This window comes from Adiantum capillus-veneris, chromosome 17 (assembly GCF_014529385.1).
Source record: "Adiantum capillus-veneris isolate H3 chromosome 17, ASM1452938v2, whole genome shotgun sequence".
Lineage (NCBI taxonomy): Eukaryota > Viridiplantae > Streptophyta > Polypodiopsida > Polypodiales > Pteridaceae > Adiantum > Adiantum capillus-veneris.
The window spans coordinates 37,522,126-37,549,246 of NC_140947.1; the positions used below are offsets into that span (position 1 = coordinate 37,522,126).

At 42.9% G+C, this 27,121-nt stretch overlaps 1 protein-coding gene and 1 long non-coding RNA gene across 2 annotated transcripts; both read left to right on the forward strand.

Annotated features, from left to right (window-relative positions):
• The first annotated feature begins 5,494 nt into the window (after positions 1–5,494).
• LOC147437079 (uncharacterized) lies at positions 5,495–26,079 on the forward strand. The gene is made up of 10 exons (XM_086486527.1): positions 5,495–5,650; positions 5,726–5,902; positions 6,214–6,343; positions 6,436–6,578; positions 24,175–24,313; positions 24,407–24,521; positions 24,610–24,763; positions 24,831–24,887; positions 24,953–25,027; positions 25,239–26,079. Exons 2-10 carry the CDS (start codon positions 5,735–5,737, stop codon positions 25,497–25,499), a joined length of 1,242 nt encoding a protein of 413 aa, XP_086342653.1. The 5' UTR covers positions 5,495–5,650; positions 5,726–5,734; the 3' UTR covers positions 25,500–26,079.
• On the forward strand, positions 14,422–24,161 carry LOC147437080 (uncharacterized). Its single transcript, XR_015184815.1, has 3 exons — positions 14,422–20,568; positions 20,658–20,800; positions 20,898–24,161. It is a non-coding gene; the product is annotated as an uncharacterized LOC147437080 (long non-coding RNA).
• Positions 26,080–27,121: the final 1,042 nt, after the last annotated feature.

Below are 27,121 nucleotides of genomic sequence, written 5' to 3' on the forward strand. Positions count from 1 at the left end.
CCCGACTAATCAGCTCAGAGATGCCCTTGCGAGGATTGTAGGCGAATTAGCGAGCCATTGAAGTCCCTCTGCTCTTGTTTCCTTGGTGACTGCTATCCTTTGCAACCTACATGAGCTTCCACACCTCATTTTGTGCTCTTTTGTGCCATGGCCTAGGTGCAAAGTAGTCCTATTTCTTGCATGTCTAATTTTGACCTTTCTTTGTGTGGCCTTGCAAAAAGTTTGCCTACTAGTTTGCAGTATCATTGCCATCTTTGGTCTTAGCTCCATGTTATCCTACTCTATTTTGTTCTTACTGTTGCAGCTCGTGTCCCATGCCCTGATTCCCCACAAGCTCATTTGTTGATGCCTTTCTACAACGATTTCGTGTAGCCTTTTCCATTGTAGGTTTAGTTTTGTAGGAGGCCTCCGCAACATGCAAGAAAGCCGACAGAATAGTATTGTTAATATGTTTCATCCTAGACCCTGCTACCTATTCTTCTCAATTTAGACGATAAATTTTCTCCTTGCCTTGCTTCAATCCTAGCCATCTCAAGTCTTCAAGATGACGTTCCCTTCAATGAAGTGCTCGAAACAAGCAAGAAGGCCGATCCTCCTATACAGAATGCTTTCTGGCTATCTTTGAGTCCACTAGATAAAGAACACAGCTCAACATATTGTTGGGGTAAAGCCCCATGTGGCCGTTTAGGCTAGGTGCCCGTCCACTATACTTATTCATTATGTACATAATAGAATAAGGGGGCTCACATATTGTGAGTGAGTTTTTAGCCCCTGCAAACACAAGGGTCTCCTCTCTTCTTCTCTCTTGTCCATTCCTGCACGCACACACACACACACACACACACACACACACACACACACACACACACACATGCTCTTGCATGTGCACTTCAACTGGTATTAGAGCTCATGAATTGGGAGCACCATTGGAGCTCAACGGGGAAGCAGACGGAGAAGAAGCAAAAACTGCAACACGTTTTGCAGATCTATTTTGACCTATCAAAACGTCTTTGTTCAAGCCGATTCCTGTTTCTCCTATTCATTTTTTTGTCCTCTTCAACTTTGCATAAGAAAGTTTATTCAAAATCTTCACCAATTTTGAGATACGTCACTCAGACTGCATGTAGGTCATGAAGTACAAACTGCAGATTTTTACATATCTATTTTGACCTATCAGGTCCATTCCCACGTCTCCCAGCAGTTTAGAATTTGCTGAAACTTCCTTCTGACCGGCTGTAGGGTGTTTGGCAAATTGAAGATTATGTATGCCTATTGTGGTGATTTGCTACATTCGGAGAGCTCGGATTGAGCTTTGTCATTCTCTTGCTTTGTGCATTGATGTTTTGCTCTCAGTGAAGAGAGTGTGATTGAGATTTTCAACCAATTTATGTGCATACATTGAGAACACTTTGTGGATGTATGCATTCTTGTGGACTCTCAGGATTCAAGAGTGGATTCATCACGGGTTATGTACATTGACTTGTGTGATTAAGCAGATTTAAGAGTGTGGTGCACGGATTTGCAGAAAGTTTTGCAAGCATTTTTAACATGATTGTGAGCTGAATTTTTAGCTGATTCGGATGCTAATTTGATGCACATTTGGTACATGTTTGATGCTCGCTTATATTGCCATGTGGATGCACATGATGTGCGCTTTTCGGCGGATGATATTCTTCACCCTACAATGGCATACGTGGGCTGATTTTTAGCTGTTTTGAGCATCGATTTGTGGCATATTTTGGTTAATTTGCATCCAAGTATATGCCTCGCTTACAGAGTGCGGTTGATGAACTTTGTGTTTCAAATTATAGGATTGTTTTCCAGGTTTAGGGAGTTGAGACGTTGGGGCAGCTCATGTATGCTAGAGTGCGGATTTTGCGCATGATTTGCTCATGGTTTTGAGCATGTTTATGGCATGTATGGTTATTATGGTTAGATAGCCAAATACTGCCGAAACTCTGTCGGATTTTTCTTGCGAGTTTATTTGTTTATGCGCATGGTTTGCAATCGTGTTTTAGTGGTTGCTTTGCCATAGTGTTTTGGCATCGCATTGTGAGAGTGTTTGCTCACATATTACATCATTTGACATATATGTGGTAATATCTTCAGGAGGGAGATTGTTGATGATAGTTTCATCGGTTATCACATGATGCTCTTGGATTAGAGCGAGTTTTTTGGCATCATTTGAGCGGTTTTGCTCACTTGTTCGTTACATTGATCGCCATATTTGTTGAAACTTCTCTTAGACAACTTATGCCAGCTTTTGTTGTATTTTGATAGTACTTGGTGTATGAGTTAGCCATGCTTTGGCTATTGTCGGTTGATCGATTTGTGCTTGGTCTTGCCACAGGCTATGGCCATGGATTTGACATGTACATCATTGTCAGGGTTTGTGCTTTTCCATACAAAGTTTGATGGTTCAAACTTTGAGCATTGGAAAGCAGGTATGCATGATGCATTGACTCGGTCGGGTCGAGTGTTGCCACTACAGGGCATGAATGCTAGGCCAGAGTCTATGAGTGGGAGGACTTGGATGAGCTTGCACGTTCGACAATCATGTTACACCTTCATGAGTCTGTCTATCGCATTGGTTTGGATGCATGTACAACTAGAGAGTTATGGCAAAGATTGTGCAATGCTTTTGGCACAAATGAGTCTAGAGAGATGCCTACAGTCAAAGGATGATCTTGCAGACATAGAGATGTTGTGTGTTGGCATTGTGGTCATACAGGTCATGTACGTAGACGTTGTTTTCGACGAATGAGACAGTGTAGAAGACAACACGGGAGGGATGCTATCACTTTGGATGTCGTGGGAGCAGATGTAGAGTATGTGGCTGCGCATGACAGAGATGTCGCCTTTGCTTCCATGTTTACTCGTGACTTTCTTATGTCGGTTGATGACACATTACATTCTCATTGGATACCAGATGTGAGTGCTAGATTTCATGTCACGTCGAGTCGTGAGTGGTTTAGCACATATGCTAGTGGTATGCTTGGACATGTGTGTCTAGCTGATGGTTCAGTGCATGACATAGTTGGTGTAGGAGATGTCAGACTATTCTTGTCGATTGGTGCATCATACGTGTTGCGAGATATACGCCATGTGCCAGGTTTGATGCAGAGCTTGATCTCTGTGAGTCAGTTACGAGATAACAGATGCCAAGTAGTGCTGGATGAGCACAGTTTCAGATTGCATCATAGACATCTAGTCATAGCGAGAGGTGCTAGTGTTGGCATGATTCATGCGATGCGAGTACGTCATGTGCGAAATGGCACAGTCTTTGTGAGTACACAACCATGCAGAGAGATGAGGCATGTGTCCTTTGTGATTAGGTTGTATGATGCTCCAGTTTGTGAGCATGTTGAGCCAGTTGTACAGCGCAGGGCATGTCATTCATGGATACGATGATGGATATGGATGGCTTGAGTGTTGAGGATTCAGCCGTGATTCAGTCATTCATGGATATGCTTAGGCTAGAGGCTGATGCGTGTGAGTTAGAGCTAGGTATTGCTCTTGCCACACTGGGTTCGGGACATACAGATGCTCTTGGTGTGCATATGACATGTGATGGACACGAGGATGGATTCTAGGGATCGGAGTTCGGGTGTCAGGGTAATTTCCATGAGTGGAGTTCTGAGCCAGATTTGACTAAGATGGTCAGATTGGCAGTGATTGCCTGGGTTGCATCAGCATTTGAGAGTCTCATGTACGAGATATTGATCTCGAGACCCGAGATTGCATTTGCAGTGGGAGCAATCAGTCGTGCAGTGACTGACGTTGGCCTTGAGCATTGGGGCACTTTGTAGCGTATGGTGAGATACCTGTAGGATGTGTGCGGCTTTGGAAAGGAGTATGCTGTTGATCGCTCTATACTTTTTCTACGATTACGCCTGGATGCACATAGATTCAGTGAGCCAGTGGATGTTGGCTGAGGTCATACTTGTGATGGCCTTGTACATGTTTTGTACAGTTTTCTTTTCTCTCTCACAACCACATTGGCCTTTATGTGGGAGGTTGTTGGGGTAAAACCCCATGTGGCCGGTTAGGCCACGTGCCCGTCCACTATACTATGTACATAATAGAATAAGGCGACTCACTTATTGTGAGTGAGTATTTTGCCCCTGCAAACACAAGGGTCTCCTCTCTTCTCCATTGCTGCACACACATACATGCTCTCGCACACACACTTCACATATTGTGCACAAGAAGTCCAAGGAGAGGTCTATCATGCACAATTATCAAACAAAAACGGTACGCTTTTTGCGCTCATGTGACTTCCCTTCTTCAGAGCCTTACGCAAATTGCAGGCCATACTTTTTTCAATGGAGTCCCATTGAGCTCAAGACATGTTTCAGACAGTGCAATGAAGATGAAGAGTTGGAGCTGGAGGTCACTATCAAAGCCCACATGATGATGATGATACAAAATCCATGGTCACAAGTAGCAAAGCTTATGTACAAAGCAGGTCTGCAGCTCGTTCAAGCCTAGAGAACACAAAACCCACTTCACTCACCCACCTCTTTGTGCATTTGGATTTTTGCGATAGCTTTTGGCAGATACCGTTATCACATTCGAACTCAGTTGTATAATGCTGCCTCACATCCTGGGTACGATGGAACCATCAAGAAAGGGACTCGCTGCAGCTTGGTTGCATTGTTGCAGAGGTGCCCATTATTTCCAGTGGTAGTGGCAAGTTTTCTTAGTAATCATCCTTTTACCTTTAGCATTAGTTTTTGTTGATTAAATGATCATGATCCCACCAAACTCCCTAATGGAAATTGATGTCTGTCGCAAAAATATCGTGCCCAGTCCCTAGTTTGTTCTGCCTCGTCTTGTCCATTACTGGGATAGCGACTTAATGTTTGCATAAGCAAGATTTATGAGTTCCGTGCCTTGATGATGTTCTGTATGATGTCGAGTGTAGCTCCCAAGTTCAGTCCCTAGTCCCCAAGCCGTTGTATGATCACTCCCCCCGGATGAGGGGTCGGAGTTGGTCCTCTTGTCGAGTCTATTCTTATCCCAAAATTATAAAAAGATGTCCATCTTTTTCTCCCTAAGGGGGGAGGTGTGGTGTGTGACCGGACGGCCTTGGTGTGAACCCATATCGTGTGTGCCAAGAATCCAGTTGCAAGTTTCCTTTATCAATATAAACGAGTGCTTGTTCCCGGGCAAGACGCGCTCAATCTCTCTCTCTCTCTTTCTTGTAACTATACGTTACAATTGAAGTTAATTTCGGCCAAGGCAAAAACCTAGGCCAAAATGAAGACTACAGCCCATACGCTACAACATTCCCCGAGTTCGACACACACACTCTCTCTCTCTCTCTATTTCAACTCCTTGTCGGCTAGATCTTTAAGGTCTCTTGGGATACTTTCCTACGATGTTAAAACTCTCTTCTTCTTCCTCTCTCTCTCTCTCTCTCTCTCTCTCTCACACACACACACCCACACACACACACAACACGTCTTGAGTTCAATTGGTTGTTGGGTAGATCTTTGGATAGTTTCCTACGACGTCTTCTTCTCTCAACACACGCGCACACGCCGCGCGTGCACACATTGCACTGCGCTTACTGTCACCATCGGCTTGTTGCTAGCGATTGCCAACAACTTGACGTGCTAACGTCTTTCCTATACCGAGTAATACGGTATGCTTGTTGTACAGACTCTGATCAATATCAATCGCACGACTTGCATGCTCTTATTTTTGTCTTGTGGCACAGGTGACACTTATGGCTCATGGAGGCTACCAAAAGCGCAGAGGGTCTGCTAAGCCTAAGCGTGACAGCGGCAGGGGCAGGCAGGGGCTCGGTGCAAAGCGCTCGCTGGACAAAGGAAAAGTAAAGAAGAAGCCTTCCATCAAGAACCAAATTCGTGCCGTTGAACGCTTGTTGAAAAAGGTTTCTTCAAAGCCCTCGAATCGATGCTCAAACACAGCATGTAACTCTAACATACTTTGTGAACAGTTGCAATGCCTTCCATATAATCTTTTGCTTCCAGTACTCCTGGTTTTAAGGGCAGAGGTCTTTTCATGTTTTCCGTCGTTTCTAGCTCTAGCATAAAACTTGGTCTTTGACTTCTTCACATGTATTTTTTGTAATGCTGTGTAATCCCAGGCCATAATCTTGTTAGACATCAACGTGGCAAGTAGTTTTTTATGTGTTCTATGCAAATCCTAAGCTCAACTCTGAAAGTAAATCTTGGGTGACAGAATTTACCTGCCGAGGTGCAAGATGTTCAGAAAAAGCGCTTGGAGGACTTAAAAAATCAAGGAGAAGAACACCAGCGAGCTGAACTTGAACGAAAAATGGCTCTTCGTTACCACAAAGTCAAGTTTTTTGGTAAGAAACTTGTAGAAGGTGAATTTTTTGCCTGTAGTTCAATGGTTTCAGAACATACAGTTTCTTAATTGTAGAGAGTTTCTTAATTGTAGAGAGGAGAAAGATAGAGCGTCGTATCAAGCAATTAGAGAAACTCCTGGAAGGCACAAATGCTACAGAGGCTGATGCAATGAAGGAGCATCCAGATCTGAATACACAACTTGCGCAACTCAAAGAAGACCTCGAGTATGTGAGAGTAAGTAGAGTAGAGGCTTAGTAAAATTGATTGCACATTAGCATGCTTTAGGCTGCACGTAATTTGCTTATGCACGGAGAATTTGAATGCTGTTTTTCATTGTGATCCACTTATAAACAGAAAAGTAGGAGTTGATGGCCAGTTGACATGATTTAATTGCAATCAAAGGACTATCTTCAGAAGTACATTCATTTTATTGGAGGGTCTTGATAGAGGGGATAAATGGTCTCAATAAGGGGCCAACAATGCATATGTTCTTACACATCCTAATGAGCTTGTCTGAAGAGGAGAGAAATGTTAGTCCAATTGGCTGTCGAGGCGAAAGATGGCATGTAAGTCCACCAAGGCTTATTTAGTATGTGATAGGTAAGAGGAAATTCATCATGTATATATAAACACTGATTGATGAGTACGAGTGATGATAGAGGTTGTTTTTTAGGTTTTGCTCTTGCAAAAGACGGGGGAATTTATGTGTGGTTAAGCGTTCGACATGAGACCGGAACTGGCGTTGACCTTGTCGTATATAAAATGCAAACTTGTATCCCAAGGATGCCAATTTCCATGCCCTCCCTGGTACCGTGTCGTAGATCGTAAATCAATGAGCGGGGCAATGGCATGGGGAGGAAGCCTTGCTTCCAGTTATTGCCTTCAAAGCACCTTGCATGCAAATTAGGAATCTTTTTAAGTTAAAGTTTAAAAATGTAGAAAAAAACAAATAAAACATGAAATTTTTCAACCTTGTTGCCCGTCCTGTGCTTGTTGTCTCCAAATCCAAAAGCAGATACTCGCTCGAGAATGAATTTTGGTTCTATGGATTTTTCAGTCTTTGAAACGTAGTACCAATTGAAATACCACTTCGAAGGTGATAAGCCTTGCTTTTATTTTTGAATTCGGCTCATAGCCATGAATTTTGATATACTTAGAGAGGTCCGAAGTATTGTGTAAGCCCCTTGGGTTCATGCGAGTACTCCTTGGATAGCTTTTTATATACACAGGCGAAGCCCCTCCATGTTTGTATGTTGATAGCATGTCTCAAACTTTAAAGCCACCATGCCATAATCATAAAATAGGAAGCCTTGCTTCAGATAGCGACATCTCAAGAATAAAAATGTGTCGAGCTTCTGTGCTCAAAGGTTTTTGATTCTTCATTAGACATTCACATGGCATGCATGATAAAATGCATGGGCTAAGCTGTGATAGCCTTACTTCATGCAAGCTTGACAAAATTTTTATTTATTTTTGAACTTGTCGAGTTGTACTCCATAGTGGAAACACACAATGAAACTGTTTCTGTACGTTAAGAACAGATGGTGAATCACAATAGCTGACACACACACACACACACACACACAAAGCAGACACGAGACATAGGAAGGCGGAGTTTCTTCCCTAGAAGTGTTGGCCCTCAAGACGAGCGCCCTTGAATTCTTTTGTATTGCAAAAGATGGCCCATACAAGTTGGTGTCACATGTTCTCAAGGCCTTCTCGATCTTCACAAGAGATCAAGGCCTTTTTCATCTTCACAATTGCTCAAGTCTTCTTCGTCTTCAAGAAAGCTAAAAGTCTTGGTCATCTTCACAAATGCTCATAGAGATTGCCCTAAAATTGACGTTCCATTCTTCCTCCTTACATGCTCTCGAAGGAGTCTTTATATCGGTACCGGTCTAGCCTTTTCAGTGCCCCTGACCCTTGGCTTTTCATTTGTCCGACCTTTGGCTTTTAATTTGTTTGACCTTTGTCTTTTCAATCGTCCGACCTTCGGCTATCCATTTGTCCAACCTTTGTTTGGCTTTTTAATTATCTAGTCCCTTGGCTTATAGAAAGAAGGCCATCCCACTTTTAGGGCTTATTTGTGTTATGTGCCTCACTTACCCCCCCCCGCTCCGCCCCCATTGAAAAAATAGTAATTGTCCTCGATTGCATTTGCAAAACTGAACAAGGATAACGCAACAATATCGATCAATTAATCAATCAATTAAATAAATGCATCAATGGTACAAACCTTATGGCATGCATCACATATATTTGTCTTGAACAAGTTTAGGCATAAATATGAAGTTCAATTTCAAACTCTTAAATGCTCCATATGCACTAGAATGAATCAGACTAGCCATCACATCCAGTTCAGTCTTCGGATATCTTTGATACATTGGAATCAATCAGATTTCTATCTAGTCATCTTGTCCTTGTCAGAACTTTTGATTTCCTGGAGTAGCAATATTAGCCATCACATCGATCTCTGACAATTGTCTTGATGCAAATTGGAAGTTTTGATGCACTAGATTTATCCATACTAATCGTCACATCGAGTTCTAACTCAAACTCCATGGATGTCTTTGAAGAATTAGTATATCCAAATTGGAACTTTTGATGCACTAGATTTATCCATACTAATCATTACATTGAGTTCTAACTCAAACTCCATGGATGTCTTTGATGAATTAGTAGATCATTAAGATAGAATGTTGTGGTCTTCCCATCCAATCATACTCAGTCAAATAGTAAGACATTAGCGATGCTGAGCCGACGACACTCTGCCATCACTATATATTTTGATGAAAGTTGCAACAAGAGTGATTCTCTCTCAATTCTGAAAGGATAACAACCAGCCAATAAAAACCACTATTAATCATTTGTGTTGATTTGCGACAAGAGAGTGGAGTAGCTCTCCTCTATGTATTATCCTGAACTCTTGGTGGCAATGTAGGAGCCAATCCAAAAGGCTCAAGTATGTGCCAAGTCCTTGTCCTCCATTCATTTGGCATCCAAGGTCAGATAATCTCGAAACTTGACCAAATATTTCTGGATTGGCTTCCTTTGTTCTTTCTTTCATTGCGTGCCATTATCAGTTTGGGGTGAAGGATTTCCTTCGTTTCCTCAACTTCAGGTTGCTCGTCAGCAATCATATCCTCTGGCACTTGTCCTTTAAAAGAACTCTGAAGACTCACATGAAAAGCATTGTGAATCTTCCAATGATTTGGCAGCTTCAATCTGAAAGCAATATCATTGATTTGCTCACTGATTTGGAAAGGGCAAAAGTATCGCGCTCTCAGCTTTGGATAAAGCCTCTCTTAGCCCTTTTTCTTTCTGAGGCGTGCTTTCTCAAACTTGAGTAGCACCCAATCATTCTCTTCAAGCCGCAGGTTTCTGCGATGTTTATCGACTATCTTTTTGTGTTTTTCTTGAGACTTTTGCAAAGCCTCCTTTATCTTGGAAAATGAGGTGTCAAGATCCTCCACAATGCAATGTGCCTCAAAAATCTTATCTTTGGTGCACAAGATAGGCAGAAGTTTCTTACCACCTTCAACATTGTTAAAGGCACCGAAACGTGTTGTTATAGGCAAACTCCACCAATGGCAGATATCTGTCCCACAAGGATTTGTGGTCTGAAACATAACACCTTAAATTTGTGGTCTCTCACCTGTTTGTGGTTGAAAAGAACAGACTATTACATGAGATCAACTTGATGAACGCATGGAGGATAGGATACCCATTATAGTGCCAAGAAGAGAATATGAACCTAGAGAGACCACATAAGGAGGACCAGGGGTGGTGAGGATGGTTGCGGAATCCAGATGCATGCGACCATCTCAAGTGGCGAAGTGCGTACCCAAAAAGTAGAGTGGATCGGGAGATCCGTATGCCCATGTTTCGATCTTCAAACAAGTGTTGAGGGCGGAACATGTAACCGATTTCCATCCTCAATATGAAGGTTTTGGGTTGACTCTAGAAGGAACTTCTTTGACTTGGTTTCGACCCTTAAATAACCTGAAGAGAACTTCAATGTAGTCCCCAAATTCTCACATAGAGTTTGCAAACAAGATGGTTATCTTGGGATCTCTATTTGAAACAATAGAAGAAGGCATCCCATGGGATATAAGATTTGAGTAATGAACAACGTTTCTAAATGATTTGCTTTAATCGTCTTTTTTACAGGGTTAAAAATGAGCCTGCTAACAATCCATATGCCATCATGCCCACCTAGTGTCTTCGGAAGATAAGAATTAAAGTCCATAGCAATACTCTCCCATGGTCGATCTGTAATCGGCAAAGGTAGCAGTAGTTGTGGTGTTTTATGTGTGTCATACTTCACTTTTTGGCATACCAAGCATATATGCATAAAAGTGTCGTCTGCCTTGAGTTGAGGCCAAAAGAAGCATCTACTGATTTTAATGTAGCCTCAATCCCATGATACCTTGAAAAAGGTGGATTATAACATTTAATCAACACTTGTTGTCTATGTTGTGGCGTGACACACAACTTGGTCGTCTTTATAAAAAAAGTTCTTCTTAAGAGCATATCGTGAACAGCCTTACCATCCTGTAAGCTATCATAAATGCTCAGAAAATCGAGATCTATATCATATTGTTGTCGCATGTAATCCAAATCATGATGAAAAATAACAATGATTGTTGAAATTTGCGGTTTGCGAGATAAAACATTCTTCTTCTCCTCTACATTAACAATCTAAAAAATGAAAGGCAAAAGATTTGCCTATCTAATGTGTTTGTCCGACAGCTTCGGTTGTGATAAGAAGTATCTCAAACTATGATGATCAGTATGAATTGTGAAATTAGGACTGAATTTTCACGCATTATCTACATGGAAACATTACCTTCTGCGAGATAAAACATTCTTCTTCTCCTCTACATTAACAATCTAAAAAATGAAAGGCAAAAGATTTGCCTATCTAATGTGTTTGTCCGACAGCTTCGGTTGTGATAAGAAGTATCTCAAACTATGATGATCAGTATGAATTGTGAAATTAGCTTCAAGAAGGTAATGTTTCCATGTAGATAATGCGTGAAAATTCAGTCCTAATTTGCGCACGTTCTAGATGGTCAATCGTGATGAAAAGTATATGGGCACATGTGCAATCTCCTGTACTATGATCCTGGAGATATAGATAACTTTTGGTGTGGCGAAATTTGAATAGAATGCAAAAACATCTCAACCATATATATTGGTGAATTCACAACAATTCAAGGGCATCCGCGCTGTGCACATCATTGATGTTTTTCTCCTCTTCATCTTTGCATGAGGTTGACTTTGAAGCCATCGCGCTTTGCTACTGTCGGAAAGATTGGATTGTTTGTAGAAGAATAATCGTTTGAGCTGTGATACCACTGAACCCTTTTTTGTACGTCAAGAGCAGATGTTGAATCACAATAGCAAACACTTAAACATGGAGAGAGAGAGAGAGAGAGAGAGAGAGAGAGAGAGAGAGAGAGAGAGAGAGAGAGAGAGAGAGAGAGAGCAAACACAAGGCACAGGAAGGCGGAGCTCTTTCCCTAGAAGTGTTGGCTCTCAAGATGCGCCCCCCCGAAGGGTATTTCTTTTATATTGCAAAAAATGGACCATACAAGTTGGTGTCACAAGTGCGCAAGGCCTTCTTGATCTTCACAAGAGCTCAAGGCCTTCTTCATCTTCAGAAGTGCTCAAGCCTTCTTCATCTTCAAGAAAGCTCAAAGCCTTTATCGTCTTCACAAATACTCAAAGAGATTGCTCAAAAACTGACGCTCCATTTTTCTTCCTTACATGCTCTCAAAGGAGTCTTTATATAGATAGCGCCTAACCTTTTGAGTGCCCTTGACCCTTGGCTTTTCATTCGTTTGACCTTTGGCTTTTCATTTGTCTGACCTTTGGCTTTTGAGTTATCCAATTCCTTGGCTTTAAAAAAAAAGGGCACCCCACTCTTAGGGCTGTTTTGTGTAATGTGCCTCACTTATAGGGCTGATTTGTGACATACAAAGTACCTGCAATTTATACATGTTATAATTGCATTGACAAAGCATACCTTAGATTGCCCAATGCTGAGAGCAGGTGCATTGAATATCCATTGCAGATCCTGGACAATCTAATGGGTTCTAGCTGGCTCCTAGGCCATACAATAAAAAATAGACATAATGGAAATCATGCTTGCTTGGAAAGCGTCCTCAAATGAGGTAAAATCTTTCCATTTTGAGTGGCCAAGCCTTGGAAGGGAATCTTGCCATCACATGCCTTACATGCATGTGAAAATAATCCCTTGACAATTAGCTGACGCTGCAAAAGGTTAACAAATCAGAGAGAAGAAGATCCCTTGGAGAGCTTCCGTCTCTTGGAGAGCTTCGGTCCTTGGTCTCCTCTCATAATAGCGTGGGATATGTAAAATATGCTTTTGGCTTTGACGAGAAAAGACAGGTGGTCGTTGATTTACATACTTATACTCCCAATATTGAGTGCATCAAAAATTACGTCTCAAAAACCGTTGCGTGATTGCTTGCAATACAAACTCACTCACAGGGTAAGAAAAAACCATGTCAATCATGAAATTGCAAACCTTATGACATTCCTCTGTCAATTTTCCTTGTTTGATGACGTGCACACGGATAAGCCAGGCCTCCCTTGTATGGTGATGTATGCTCATATGTGTGTGCGTGTGGTGTGTGTTGTGTTGGGGAGCATATGTTAGTACCTAGTTCTACACCCACTATTGGGCACTGACGACGTTAGTGGGGATGTGGTGGTATTTAGTCAATACTATGCATGATGGAGCTGATGGTTATATCGTCTTGTGGGTGACTACCATGGGTCTATACCTTGCACTTTCCTTCAAGGGTGAATCTGGGCTTATCCTGGATTCATCTAGGTATATATAAACCTAAGCTTGGCTCAACCACTTCCTTGTCGACTGCTCGAGCACAAAGTTTGAGTCCATTTGGCTCTACCAGTTTATTCCAGCTGGAAAGAGAAAAAAACTTTGAAATTTTGTGATGTTACCTGCCATGCTCGTCGTAACCTCGTCCGGCTTATGCAAGTTTTTGCGGCTAAGTAAGGGCTTTCCTTGCCATTGGATGGCTTTGTTATGAGACCTACATGCTAGCTAGTTGTGCATCCTTCCCTTTGCAGACTCCAAATAGTGCTACAAAGCTTTAATTTTCTGCAAGAAGATGTTTGTAATTTCTGCTATTTCTTTTTTTTTTTTCCCGGGTTATTGAAACCCTGAGGACCTCGACTTTGAAGTCGGTGTCTGAATAGAGGTCGAGAGCTTTCTGTGCTCGATGTCTTGCTGCGGCATCTTTCAAGGAACTTTGTGGGGGAATGATCCCTTGGTCACCGAAGCGGAATGGATACTTCACATGGAGGTGATGAGCATGGCAGTGGTGAAGAAGAATTTTTCCCACCAGGAGGTTTTTCTGACCCTCCCCCTTCCCCATCTAGGATTGCACCAGCTCCTATGGAGGCTTTCGACAAGATGATGATGGACAGGAAAATAGAACACGAAGCAAGAAAGACAGAATTGGCTCGTGAGCGTGAAGAAAGAAAAGCAGAATGGGATCACGAGCACAAAGAAAGAATGGCAGCCATAGAGCGTGTGCGTGAGCAAGCGCGCTTGGCGGCCGAAGAAAGAATGGCAGCCATAGAGCGTGAGCGCGCTTGGCGGCCGAAGACATAAGGGTAGCCTTGGTGTCACGTGCACATCTAACCCTATGTGTACATGGACAAGCTACCTCATGACATGGGTTCAGTTCAGTTAGCTTTAGAAGTGTTCTGGCACTTTTGTTAGTGTGTTCGCATACCGTGCATGTTTAGACACTTAAGAGTAGATGCATATCCTCTGGTTGCACACAGCATGACCATCAGATAACAATCAAAACCCATCAGGAGCATTTTTGCAGTGCATAGACCTATTTTCCCTATTTTAGCCAATTTTCACTTATTGTTTTTAAGTGACTTTTGTTGGGAACTAGGTAGGGCAATTTAGCAAGCCAAGTACATAAGAAAACCTAGCGCTAGTGGATTCTGGCAGAAGAGGCAGCAGGAACACCTTGTTCAAGAGACACCTTCTCAGCAAGACCCCCCCCCCCCCCCCCCGGCAGCAAGCCTTGTGTCTTTCATCAGCAAAAGCCCAGCGTTTTCAGCCATCACCAAGCCTTAGCGTTTTTGCATGGCAGATCAGCCTCGGCATTAGTAGATCACAGCAGGACACCTAGCGTTTTTGCATCTGCACAACATTCAGCCTTAGCGTTTTTGCATCAGCATGACAGCCTAGCGTTTTGCAGATTCTCCGCAACAAGACCACAAGTTGCACCAGCGTTTCCAGTTTTCAGCACGCAGATACCGCAGTATAAGTTCCGAACCTTGCAGATCTCACCTTCCCGCAGCAGATCCTCGCCGCACGGTCAGATAGCCACAGCTTGCAGTTTCAGCCCGGAAAACGCAGATTTCAGCATCTGCATTTTCAGCGTGTCGTCGTTGCATTGTCGTCGTCATCGCCGTCGTCACCGACATAGAGTCAGAATTCAGCAGATAAAGATTTGCAGATTCAGCCCTTAGCGTTTTCAGATTTCAGCCCGTCTTGTCGTCGTTCTCATCGTCGTCGACATCGTCGGCAAGGCCAAGCATTACAGAGATTTGTGCAATCAATAGTAGACAGCTCTCGCCATAGAGAGTGGGGCCTTTGGAGGAGGGTTTGACAACATTCTCGTAACGTATTCTTTTCTCTCTATCTCTCAATCTCAGCACCTTCATTCACAGTGTTTATCCACTTTGTTTGTGATCACTTGCACTCTCTCACTAAAGGAACCGAAGGCTCTCCCTTTCGTAAATAAAAGGAACCTTGAGCACAGTTCGGAGCACTCATCTTGAGCAAAGTTCAACATTCACTTCCGTTGCATCTTACACTTGGAGCGTGAGCGTGAGCAAGCGCGCTTGGCGGCCGAAGATAAACAAGCACAGAAAGACCAACACATGCAAGAGTTGGTCCTAATTTTTTCTAATGTGTAGGAGCAGATTGAAGAGAATCGGGAAAAGGAGACTCTTTCAGTCTCTTCTTTTCCAAAGCACGATACACATGATTTGCATGATGATTTGCGTGATCAGGATGTGATTATTCACGAGCATGATGATTTGCAGGATAATGATGTGATTGTTCACAAGGATGATGGTTTAGTTGATACTTTTTCTAGTGAAGCTAACCTCATTGCAGATTCGATCGATTACGAAGAACCGATCTTGGCTCTCGAGTCGAGGTCCAAAGAACCCCCACAGGAAGTATTATATGTTCGAATGATTAGTCAGCACGCATTGTTCGAGTGTTTCATTCGTGATGGTTTCCTGTATTTTAGTCACCGTCTTTATGTGATCCCTTTTCGTAGGCATGACATATTGTACGATGAGCACGATTCACTCATGAATGAGCACAGATGTATGCAGATTACTCATGAAAAGATGAAATGTTTGGATTCAAGGAATTTACATTCCATGTCTCTTCCTTTGCTCATTCCATGTCTCTTCCTTGGCATGACACAGTATCCGAAAGAGCACAAGAAAGATTGAGCATCAAGCATAAACATTTCCATTGTGATTTGCTACAAATGATTGATTTAGATCTGAAAGTCAAGTTTCGATTCCATTGTTTGCGTGTGTTTGATGAACGGTTTGGCACTCCGTTTATATGTTCATCTACATTGCATGCACAGTCTTTAAAGAAGACTAGAATTTTTCCAGTCACTTTACATGGAATGGGTATGTTCATGTTTTTGTGTTGGAAGTGGTTTCAGGAATTTTCATCCTCGGAGATTCTTGAAGTAGGTAGACGCATGACTATAGACGAAGTTGAAGCATTGAAGGAGCCACAGATTACTTTGTTGCTTTCGGCGCGGCCCAAAGAAGCAAGCGTTCCAGACCTTTATGAAGTTCAAGTATCGCGTGACCCACGCATCAGAGTGGGCCGGCGAAGAGTCCTTTCCAGGATTCCAAACGCTGTTGGCGATCTCCCTCGACGTCATACAAATCAGTACCAGTACCTCACTTTGAAAAGGAGGGGATGTCACGTGCACATCTAACGCTATGTGTACGTCGACAAGCTACTTCATGACATGGGTTCAGTTCAGTTAGATTAGGAAGTGTTCTGGCACTTTTGTGAGTGTGTTCGTAGACCGTGCATGTCCAGGCGCTTGAGTAGATGGATATCCTCTGGTTGCACACAACATGAGGAGCATTTTTACAGTGCATAGACCTATTTTCCCTATTTTAGCCAATTTTCACTCATTATTTTTAAGTGACTTTTGTTGGGAAACTGGGTAGGGCAATTTTGACAAGCAAGTATATAAGAAACCCTAGCGCTAGCACTTTCTGGCAGAAGAGGCAGCAGGGACCAGACATCGGATAGTGCACCTTCTCAGTAAGACCCCCCGGCAGTCAACCCAACGTTTTCAACCAATAAGAAGTCCCATCTTCAAGTCTAAGCGTTCTTGGATAGGCAAGATCACCAAGCAACAGTTTACCTAGCGTTTTTTACAATAGACCCCAGATCAGCCCTAGCGTTTTTTGATCAGCAGGACAGCCTAGCTTTTTGCAGATTCGCCGCGACAGAACAACTAGAAGCATCAGCGTTTTCAGTTTTCACCATTTAGACACAGCAGAATGGTCACCAAACCTCGCAGATCTCACCTTCCCGCAACAGATCCTCGCCGCACGGTTAGATCAGCCAAAGTTTGCAGATTCAGCCCGGAAAACGCAGATTTCAGCATCTCCGTTTTCAGCGCGTCGTCGTTGCATCGTCGTCGTCACCGACATAGAGTCAGAATTCAGCAGATAAAGATTTGCAGATTTCAGCCATTAGCGTTTTCAGATTTCAGCCCGTCCGGCGTCTCTTCGTCGTCCTCATCGTCGTCGACATCGTCGGCAAGTCCAAAGCATTGTAGAGATTTGTGCAATCAATAGTAGACCGCTCTCGCCATAGAGAGGGACCTTCGGAGGAGGGTTTGACAACATTTAGGTGTCGTATTCTTCTCTCTCTATCTCTCAGTCTCAACACCTTCATTCACAGTGTTTATCCACTTTATGTGTGATCATTTGCACTCTCTCAGTAAAGGAATGGAAGGCTCTCCCTTCTGTAAGTAGAAGGAACCCTTGAGCACAGTTCGGAGCACTCATCTTGAGCAAAGTTCAACATTCACTTCCGCTGCACCTTACAATAGAAAAGAGTTCCAAAATCTCTCACAATAAGCATCCAAAGCATCTCCCTGGGTCATCCAAAGATGATTCCAAGCGGTTCGTATATCTCGTTCGTACTCCCTAGTCAGCCAAGAAGAAATAAAGAGCCTTTTGAATTTCAACCATTAATTGGAGCTTCCTTCCTCAGAAGAAGAGTGGACCACCATGTTCGAGCATTTCCTTTGAAGAAAGATGTAGCCCTCCTAATCTTGGAGTGCTCTGAGTAGTGCTCTCCAGAGAAGGCTATGTCAAATTGTTGAATTAAGGCCAAAGCCCTCGGAGCATCTCGGAACCGAGAAAAGGATTCAAATTTAATCGATTGTCCACCTTCTTTAAATTCTTTTGTTTTCTTGCTCTTGTCTTCGAGGAAGTTATATTGGTTGGCTCTATAGAAGTGCTTCTTTTCAAGAGTGCTTATCCATGCCTTTCTGCTAGTACAGGTTCCGCTTTTCTGCATTCGTTTGTCTTTTCGGCTTTCCTCCCTACCTGAGAGGAGAAGCTCGAGTAAATCTTATCAATCGGGTAATTCTTCAGGTGTTTCGTCAATCTCGGGTCCCTGGAGTACTTAATCAATTTTTTCACACATATGCCAATCTGCAGTTGATGTTTGTACTCCTTTCTGGCAAACTTGTTCGATTTTTTTTTGCCCAAATCTTCATTCTTTTCTTCAATTCCCGCGTTGGATTTTCAACTTTTGTTTGCCTTCCCGCTGAGAGGTGTCATCTCTGTCAGATCTCTTCACGAGAACCCATGCGTAATCTGGGATTCTTTATGGCTTTATGCCCTGTAAGACAGAGTGATGAAGACGGGAGCGTGCCGGGGTCCGGGGTCGGGGCACGAAGATTCTTTTCCAAAAGCTGTGTGTGCTGCAAAAGGATCGAATCCTCCATAGAAGAAGAATCTTTCTGTGCTCTGATACCACTGTAACAAACTTGGACACCCCAAGTCAAGATTCTACCGCAATACAGCAGGATTCACTTTAAAACAGTTCACAAAGACGACACGGCCCGGCGTAGTTTCATGCCAAGAGCTATTAGCCTCAAAAATTGACGCCCCTTTCGGTATTTATTTCTATATTAATCTTTGAGCAAAGTACAATGGGCCTGCAGGTACTCACTCTCAGACTTTGCGTCGCAAATCAGCGCAAAAAGCGGGTCTGTACAGCTACTGTCCGTACAATTGCCATGATTGTGGCACATTTTCTCGGACTGTCCGTACAGTTAGCCTGTCGACGCAATTCTGGGGTCCTTGCCACATCATCAGTTTGTGACACAGGATATTAGGCCAAGCTGATTGCAGAGAAGTATAAAAAAGTATCAACACCAAGAAAAAATACAGGCGGACAACACACACAGGATGCTCTTCGTGATACTCTTATTGGGGATTTCGGTGGTTCATCTTGCGAGGTTCAAGAGGAGCAGCCCACTGCTGGTTCTAGTAGAAAGAGGGCTTGAGTTGTGCAAGAGGAGGAGGATGAAGGTGATATGGATGCATGTAGGCAAAGCACCCTGCCTTCGCGTGTGAACTCTTTTTCTTGGGTGAAGGAGTGTCAAGAGGTTGCTGAGATGATTGCTCGTAGTCTCATTGAGTGCAACATCTCCTTCAATGTTTTGAGGACAGATCAGTGGAAGAGGATGGTCTGGGCTATAGCTTATGTTGGTTACACAGATTCATGGTCAAGGGTGGAGTATAGGAAGATGTGAGTATAGGAAGATGCGCACTACAGTGCTTGATGAGCAGAAGGCTTTGATAGATAAGGCCTTGGTCCCGGTCAAGGCAGGTTGGGATCAATTTGGGTGCACCATCATATCGGATGGCTGGAGTGATGTTTGTAGGCGGCACATCATTAATATTCTTGTGTCGTCTTGTCTTGGCACATACTTCTTACGCGTTGTGGATGCAGGGAAGGCCGGAGATTGCATCACAGGTGAGTTTATCTTTGGGCACATCAAGTAAGCTATTGAGGAGATTGGGCCAGAGAATGTGATACAGGTTGTGACTGACAACGCCTCAAATTGTAAGCTTATGCGTGAAATGGTCGAGGCAGCTTACCCTCAAATTTCTTGGACTCCATGTGCTGCGCATTGTCTTGACTTACTTATGGAGGATATAGGCAAGTTGCCTTGGGTAGTGCCTATTGTCACAAATGCCACTAAGATGGCCATCTTTTTCCGCAAAAAACATCAAGCTTTAGCTATCTTCAAGAGCCACAATACACTTGACATGGTGCGGCCCTCGAAGACTAGGTTTGCTTATATGTATTTAGTGTTACAGAGACTCTTCAAATTGAGGGATCCACTTCTTCAGACAATCGTGGACCCAAAGTGGAGATTGATGCATCACTTGTAGACGGAGTCCACTAAATACATATAGAGACGGTGCTCGATGAGTCCTTATGGACACAGGATCAAAGTTTGACAGTGGCATTGCAGCCAGTGTATGTGCTTCTACGAGTCACAGACATGGAGGGCTCTACATTGGGCTTAGTATACCATCTCTTCATAGAGATGAAGAGACACATTACAGAGTGCAAGTCTTTGACACAGGACTAGTAAGTATTTGTCTTTTGAAATTGATTATTGCTTTCATTGCAAATCTTTTTGTTGTCATTGCAATTTGCGGCGTGACCCAATTGAACTTTGTTTCATTGCTTAAATTTTCAGCTGAGATGATATCTTGGCCATTGTAGAAAGGCGATGGACCTTTATGAGTCGTCCCATTCATGGGATGGGTGCATTGCTTCATCCTTTCTACAGACGCCAGAGCTTTTCCATGAGAGGAGTCTCTTGAAGCCCAAGGATGATTACATCAATATGATGTACGACACTGACAATTAGCTGGAGATTGATGCAGAGATGATCAGGTTCATGAATAATTTAGGACCATCCTTTTCTAAAGCTATGGTGTTGAGACGAGAGGCTTCCAAGTTTCCTTTACATGGTGGCAAAATTTTGGGAGACAAGGTCTTCCAACGCTTACATACCCGGCTTTACGAGTATTTTCACAGGTAATTGAAAATCTTGAGACTTGTAGTTTTTGTATCTACTATTGTCATATACACTATCAAGTGTGAAATCTCAATGCTCATTGCTATAGGATTGCGCAACTGGGGCGCTTATTCCTTGATACATATGAAGATCTGCAATCGTCTCAGCACTTCTCAACTAGAGAAGTTAGTCTATTGCTGAGCAAATATGAGGCTTGTGTGAGCGTACCACGCTTTGGGAACACCTAAGCAGGTCTACTTCTATTTTTCACATGAATGATTGAATCGTGATACACTCCACCATTGAGTACTTAGTAAATACTAAATTATATTTCCTTGATTTTCAACAGGTAGACCCAACACGCGTGAAGATGGTGGTAGATCCTAGTGCTATGAATGAGGTGGAGCTGCAAATCAGAAATAAGCAGGAGGAGATTATTCGGCTGCTTCATAGGGAGTTGGAGAGTGTTGATCGACGTGTGACGAGGTCACGCGCACGAGCTTTGGCTATTCCTCTGCGTGAGCATGCTCTAGACCCAGAGAGTGCTCGAAGGGAGAGCATTCGTAAAGGGAAGCTTCCTGTTCGTTTCTTCTCGGAAACGGGCAAACGAGGTTGTTTGTCTCATTGAGGCTTCGACTGACGCAGTAGAGGATGATGTTGGTCAGAGGCAGGATGATCTACATCAGGCACATGTGTCTTTGATGGCAGAGCCAGAGTACGACGAAGAGGGCAATGTCCAGATGGATGGGAACTTGCTTTCTTCAGCGGAGTCTTCATCTACATCTGATGATGACTTTTGAGGATGGGGTCATCACATGGATGATGGGCTAGCTAGCTATTAAGTGCTCTCTGTTACTATATATATTATAGACTTACCTTTTGAGTAGGATGGTTTAATTTATGATGTTTGTACGCTCTATGATGAGCCTTTTGTTATAGTTTGGGCCCTGTAGGCTATCACCTGTGGTACTTTGATGTTTTTAGTATTGGTGTGTTCACTGTTCACTGTTATTTCAGATCTCATGAGCCATTTGAGCTTTGATATTCCTGTTCAATCATCAATGTCGTCTTAACTTTGAAGTCTCTGCAGTAGTTACTCAATATGTGGTTGACTTGTAAAACATGTCTTTGAATGTCTCTATAAGTTGTTGCATTCTCTCTTGTTTTTTATTGGAAATGTCCTAGAAAATTTAGTACTTTGCGGTTTTTTTACAAGAGTACATATTTTTACGTACATAATGTATTTTCTTGTACGGAACAACGTACATTACGTACATGTACGCCACATACAATACGTTCTGTACCACCTTGGCATAAGCAATGTCCGGTCGTGTAGCAACCATGGTATACATCAAAGAACCGTAGGTTGATGCATAAAAAATGCTTTTCATAGCATGGGTAGCTGCTTTATCTTTTGGGCAATCATGCTTGCTAAGCTTTGTGTGTGGTGGTAACGGTACACAAAAAGGCTTAGCATCAGCCATACTAAATCTCTCAAGCACTTTCTTGATGTACTTGTCTTGAGAAAGGAATAAAAGACACTTCTTTTTATCCCTTGCAATGTGCATACCCAAAATATGTTTAGCTGCACCCAAATCTTTCATAGAGAAACCTAAATTCGGTTCCTTTTTCAAAGCATTCAAAAGTTTCCTTATGCTTGCCTGCAATCAGCATATCATCCACGTATAGGACTAGCACAATAAGACTACCATCATGAGCCTTTTTAGTGTAAAGGCCATGATCTTCATGACCTCGTTTGAACCCATGGTCGATTCGGAGAGCGATTGTGCACATTAACTGCAGTTTTAAGAGCCTCTCCCCAAAACTCTTGAGGGAGATTTGTTGTGGACAACATGCATCTCTCTCTCACAGATTGTGCGATTGTATCTTTCAGCCGACCATTAGATGATGGATTATAAGGGGCTGTCAATTCCCTCTTAGTGCCATGCATCTCACAAAATCTGTTAAACTCACGTGATACATACTCTCCCCCATTATCTGTCCTGATAGCTTTTAACTTAAGTCCTTTTTGTGTGGTCACAAATGCATGAAACTTCTTAAACTTAAATGAGTCAAGCACATCACTTTTACTCTTTAGTACATACACCCATGTCTTTCTATTGTGATCATCGATGAAAGACGCAAAGTAATGTGCACCTCCCTGTGAATTCATAGGCATAGTGCAAACATGAGTGTACTAAATCAAGAACATGCAATTTGCGAGCAACACCAGAGGAATAAGAGAACTTCACTTGCTTTCCATAAATACAATCATTACAAATGTCAAGACCAGAGCCTTTTACATCAAATTTCCCCAAAGAAGAGAGAACATCAAGCCCTTTCTCACTCATATGGCCAAGTCTTTTGTGCCAAAGCTCCTTGTGAGAGAGAACTTCAGTCACAGCCAAAAACTTGCCAGGTAATGCCTTCTAATGTAAGTAATAAAGAGTTCCCTTCTTGCTGCCCTTTACAATTAGCATTGAGCCTTTAAGCACTTTCCAAGAGCCACCACCAAACATAGTGCAGTAACCCTTGACATCTAGCTGCCCTTTTCTTGATGCCAGGTACATACCTAACATCATGCAAAATCAGCTCTTGGCCATTTTCAAGCGCCAAGTGTATAATGCCAACAACCTCAATCTCACATGCATGCTTGTTTCCCAAAGTAAACTTTAGTGGAAGCGGCCTCGTATCTCATAGTATACTGGGCAGTGACATGTGTAGTGTAACTCTGTCTTGGGCTCCATCCGACACGACTGAAAGGTCCTTTGCTCGGCTGGCACTCCTCTAAATCCACCTGTCTCGATCTCTAGCTGGTGTGAGGATGTGCATAACTGACCAATAGCACACCGTATCCCATGAAAGATCACAAATCCATCCTCCGTAAGCTGAAGAAGATGCTCTCTACAGAAAGCCATCTTCGTAAGAGAGAGAGAGAGAGAGAGAGAGAGAGAGAGAGAGAGAGAGAGAGAGAGAGAGGCGAGCCCTGCTTGTCAATGGATCTATTTGCTGGGCCTTGGAGTTCTTTCCAAAAAGCGAGTGGGAAGGGGGATGTGCAGGGGAGAGGGGCACCAGCGACTCTTGCGAACATGGTGCGAAGGGAGCTTGTCCATAAGTAGGATGCTGGGGAGATGATGGGCATCAGGCAAGAGACTCTTGATGCTGGCTTTCATCACGGGCAGCACACAGAGGCATACAGTCATCGCCATTCTCTTTCTGGAGTCTCTCGTGTATTGTCTACTTGCAATTGCGATTGAATTTGTCTCATGTGTGCACTTCTACCGTGTGCTTTTCCTAGTCCTACCTGGACTCTAAAAGCGTAACATGTCCACATGGCATGCAAAGCTTGTGTGCATGTTACATCATTCGTTGAGTTGTGAGAAAAATGGACGGTTGCATGTAGTGCAGCTCTGTTTCCTTTTCCCCAAAAAGAGAGTTCATGCTTGGCATAAATTATTTAGTTAGCTGCACTTTTTGTTAGATACATAACCTTTAGATTGTATGTATGGCTTTTTGTGCCAATCATTTGCTTTGAACGTGCTCCTTGTGAGCAGCTCTGTGAAGAAAGAGTCCCTTATCTCCCCATCCACATCTCAATGGATCTAATGTTTTGCTGGTCCTTGCAGTTCTTTCCAAGAACTGAGAAGTATGTCTCCCTTTTTGAGGGCAATGAAGATGAGGAAGTATTGGCTAAAAGGAGCAGGTTGCGAGAGCAGATCAAAGCTAATCTTGCTGCTGCTGAAGCAGCAGGAGTGGAGCCAGACGGTAAGAATGGTTTCAGATGTTTTTCAGGAACCACATGATACACGTGGATGAATGAAGAATGAAGCAGTGTTTTGTGGTTTTTTCTTTTTGTAGACACGTATGATGATGAAGATCCAGCTATGGCAATAAGTGATGATGACTTCTTTTTAGCTGACAGCACAAATGATAATGCCGAAGCAAGCTATCAATTTACTTTTACAAGCTCAAAGTAACTTTGAGCTAGATTTTTGTCTCAGTGCTAGTGTCGATCTAAGGGTCTAGAGAATTGTGTGAGAGATCTGTTAAGTTTGTTTCAGGCCAGGACCTAGAAGAACATTAAAGACCACAGCAACACCCAGTGCAAAACATACTCCAGTGAGCAATAAGAAGCAATCTGGGAAAAACTCACGCAACGCACAATCAAGCTCAAAATCACGCAAGCAAGGACCTGGCCCAATTTTCAGAAATAAGGCAAGTCTGAAAAGTCTCTGTATCATCTGAATACAGCTCAAACTCATTACATTCATCTTTATGTCAGGACTTAGTGCAGGATAGTCAAAGGCACTATCCAGTAGGTTCGAATAACAAGATAAAGGTGAGTATCAAGTGCTTAGGCCTTCCATATCTATTATTAAGCTGATAGCTCGTGTTTTGTGTCAGGGTCGAAATTTGGATGACCAAATGCAACATCCAAATTCAAAGGAAAAGAATATCACGGAACGTATTGCGAGACAGGTATTGGACGGGTCATTTTGGTACTATCCTTTTTGTGTCATGGTTGGTACTTGCCGCTTGCCCTCCAGGGTTCATTGATGTCCTGTTTATGCGGATTTACACGTTGCGGATGCGTGTGGCGCTAATTTACAAAACACTGCATGTGAGATATTTAAATCTTTCATAGCTTTAGATTTCTCTGAAGCCTTTTTCTTTTGGGTCGGTTTTGCAGACGCCAAAATTTGCAGCTCCCTCAAGTAGTGTGTCACGAAGCCGTGGAAAACATCAGCAAGCAAGAAGTCAGCCAGAGTCGACCAGAGGCTTTGCAAGGTCTGTGATTGCTTCAAAGGACAATGCAGACTCTTTCAGTGTCCCTTCTCATGCAAGCTTAGACAGCTCAAAAAAGCATACAATTCCCGAGCTAGGTAGCTCAAGTATGCCTGTTCAGAAGAAGCGACGTAGGAAGCACAGACCCAAGAAAAAGAAAGCTTGATAATTGGCCTTAGGTGTCATTGGCAATTGAATACAGTCATGTCTACTTCTGGGGATAAGCTTGATGTTGGCTTCATTGACGATTGGGCAGCTATGTAGAGTCCATTTTTGAAGAAGGCGAAAGAGCGATCCACTTTACCATTGGTATAGTTGGGTACTAGTGTTAGTTTTCCTGTATGAAGCGGCTCTTATTATCGGGCAGTCTGGGGATGCAATGCATGGGATTAATTTATAGGCGCCTTGCAGCAGGAAGAGTTGGGGAGACAGAGCACATGGAGATGCAACAATGTTTTGACAGGTAGCAATTGTCCTACAGCGGCTTGTTGGACTGCTATAAACAGAATTCAAGCCATTTAATTAAGGCGAAGCTTGCTGTAGATTCTCTCTCTTTTGAATCTGGGCTTTATAAGACACAAAGGTTAGTAAAAGATTATGGTAATATTTAGTACCTTCAAAGTTCATGGCATGTGCCAGGTTTATGGGGTAGGGAATGGTACCATTCCTTGTAATCCAGGCGACTGCATGGCACCCAGCGGAGGCTGGGAGCGATTTTTTTAATGGTTTGAGAATTACCGTTTTTTATGATGGCTGCTGAGCTGGCAGCAATCCCACGAGCCATCCACTTGCATTCGGGTGGATAATGGAGAATGTATGGAGGGTGTAGATCCTCTGTCCCCCGACCTTGACGGCTTCAAAGCAGACATACCTTAAAATCTACATCGAAAAGTTCAACATTTTTCTCTTTCTAGATAATGCCAATAATGCCTGCTCTCTCTCTCTCTCTCTCTCTCTCTCTCTCTCTCTCTCTGCCCTTTCTCCCCATTGCTTCCATTTTCTTATTGCCCACTCTTCAAAAATAAGCTGTCTACTCTAGCCCTTTCTCACTTATCATCTCACACTTATTTTTCTTTCCCATAGTGCATTCAATGTCCTCTTCCGCTAGAAGAGAGCACACTTCTCATATGTCTTCGGCTTTGCTTTAATTTACATGGCTGATTTGAGAGGTTGTTTGGTAGCCTTTCGCCATATATCACTTAATTCTGGAATTGGTTGGTTCTTCATACACTAAGCATAAATTGTATTTCGCACAAACTCCATTAACCTCTTCATAAGCTAGAATTCTTCCTCCCACAAGACTGTTTGCTCTTGTTCCTGCTTGGGACTCTCGATCAGAATTCATAGCATGTGCAAAAAAAGTCCCACCTTGTCCTCGTAAGAAGAACCGATTGAAGCCTTGATAGCAATGTAATAGGCTTGGCATTGACAAGACGGTAAATCTTAACACACAAACGGAACTTCGACGCACTTCAAAACTCAAGTAGTTGAGACACGAAGTAGCGGAGTTCTGTTTCCACTCACCCCAATGTCTAGCATCTCTTTTGGAAATTTTTTTGTATCGATAAGAACATAGTATAAATGCCAAAAAGAGTTCTTTGCTTTGTCTGCCCACACATTGATTCGCCAAAGACTCTCTTGAGGCACATATAAAGGTACATTAAAAGCAATGATGCCCACTGGCAATGGTTCTGCTGCTGTCTGGGAACATACCGAAGAATGTGTTGAAGCCAAAGCCCATGTCTCTCCTAAACATCTACTTTTTGTGGTTACTCTAGATTTGTAAGG

Excerpts from the sequence above, each read along its gene's own strand:
- LOC147437079 (XM_086486527.1), top strand. The coding sequence starts at position 5,735 with ATGGCTCATGGAGGCTACCAAAAGCGCAGAGGGTCTGCTAAGCCTAAG. Across the intron at positions 5,903-6,213 it reads TTGAACGCTTGTTGAAAAAG|AATTTACCTGCCGAGGTGCA; the intron begins GTTTCTTCAAAG and ends CTTGGGTGACAG. Across the intron at positions 24,522-24,609 it reads TTTACTTTTACAAGCTCAAA|GCCAGGACCTAGAAGAACAT; the intron begins GTAACTTTGAGC and ends AGTTTGTTTCAG.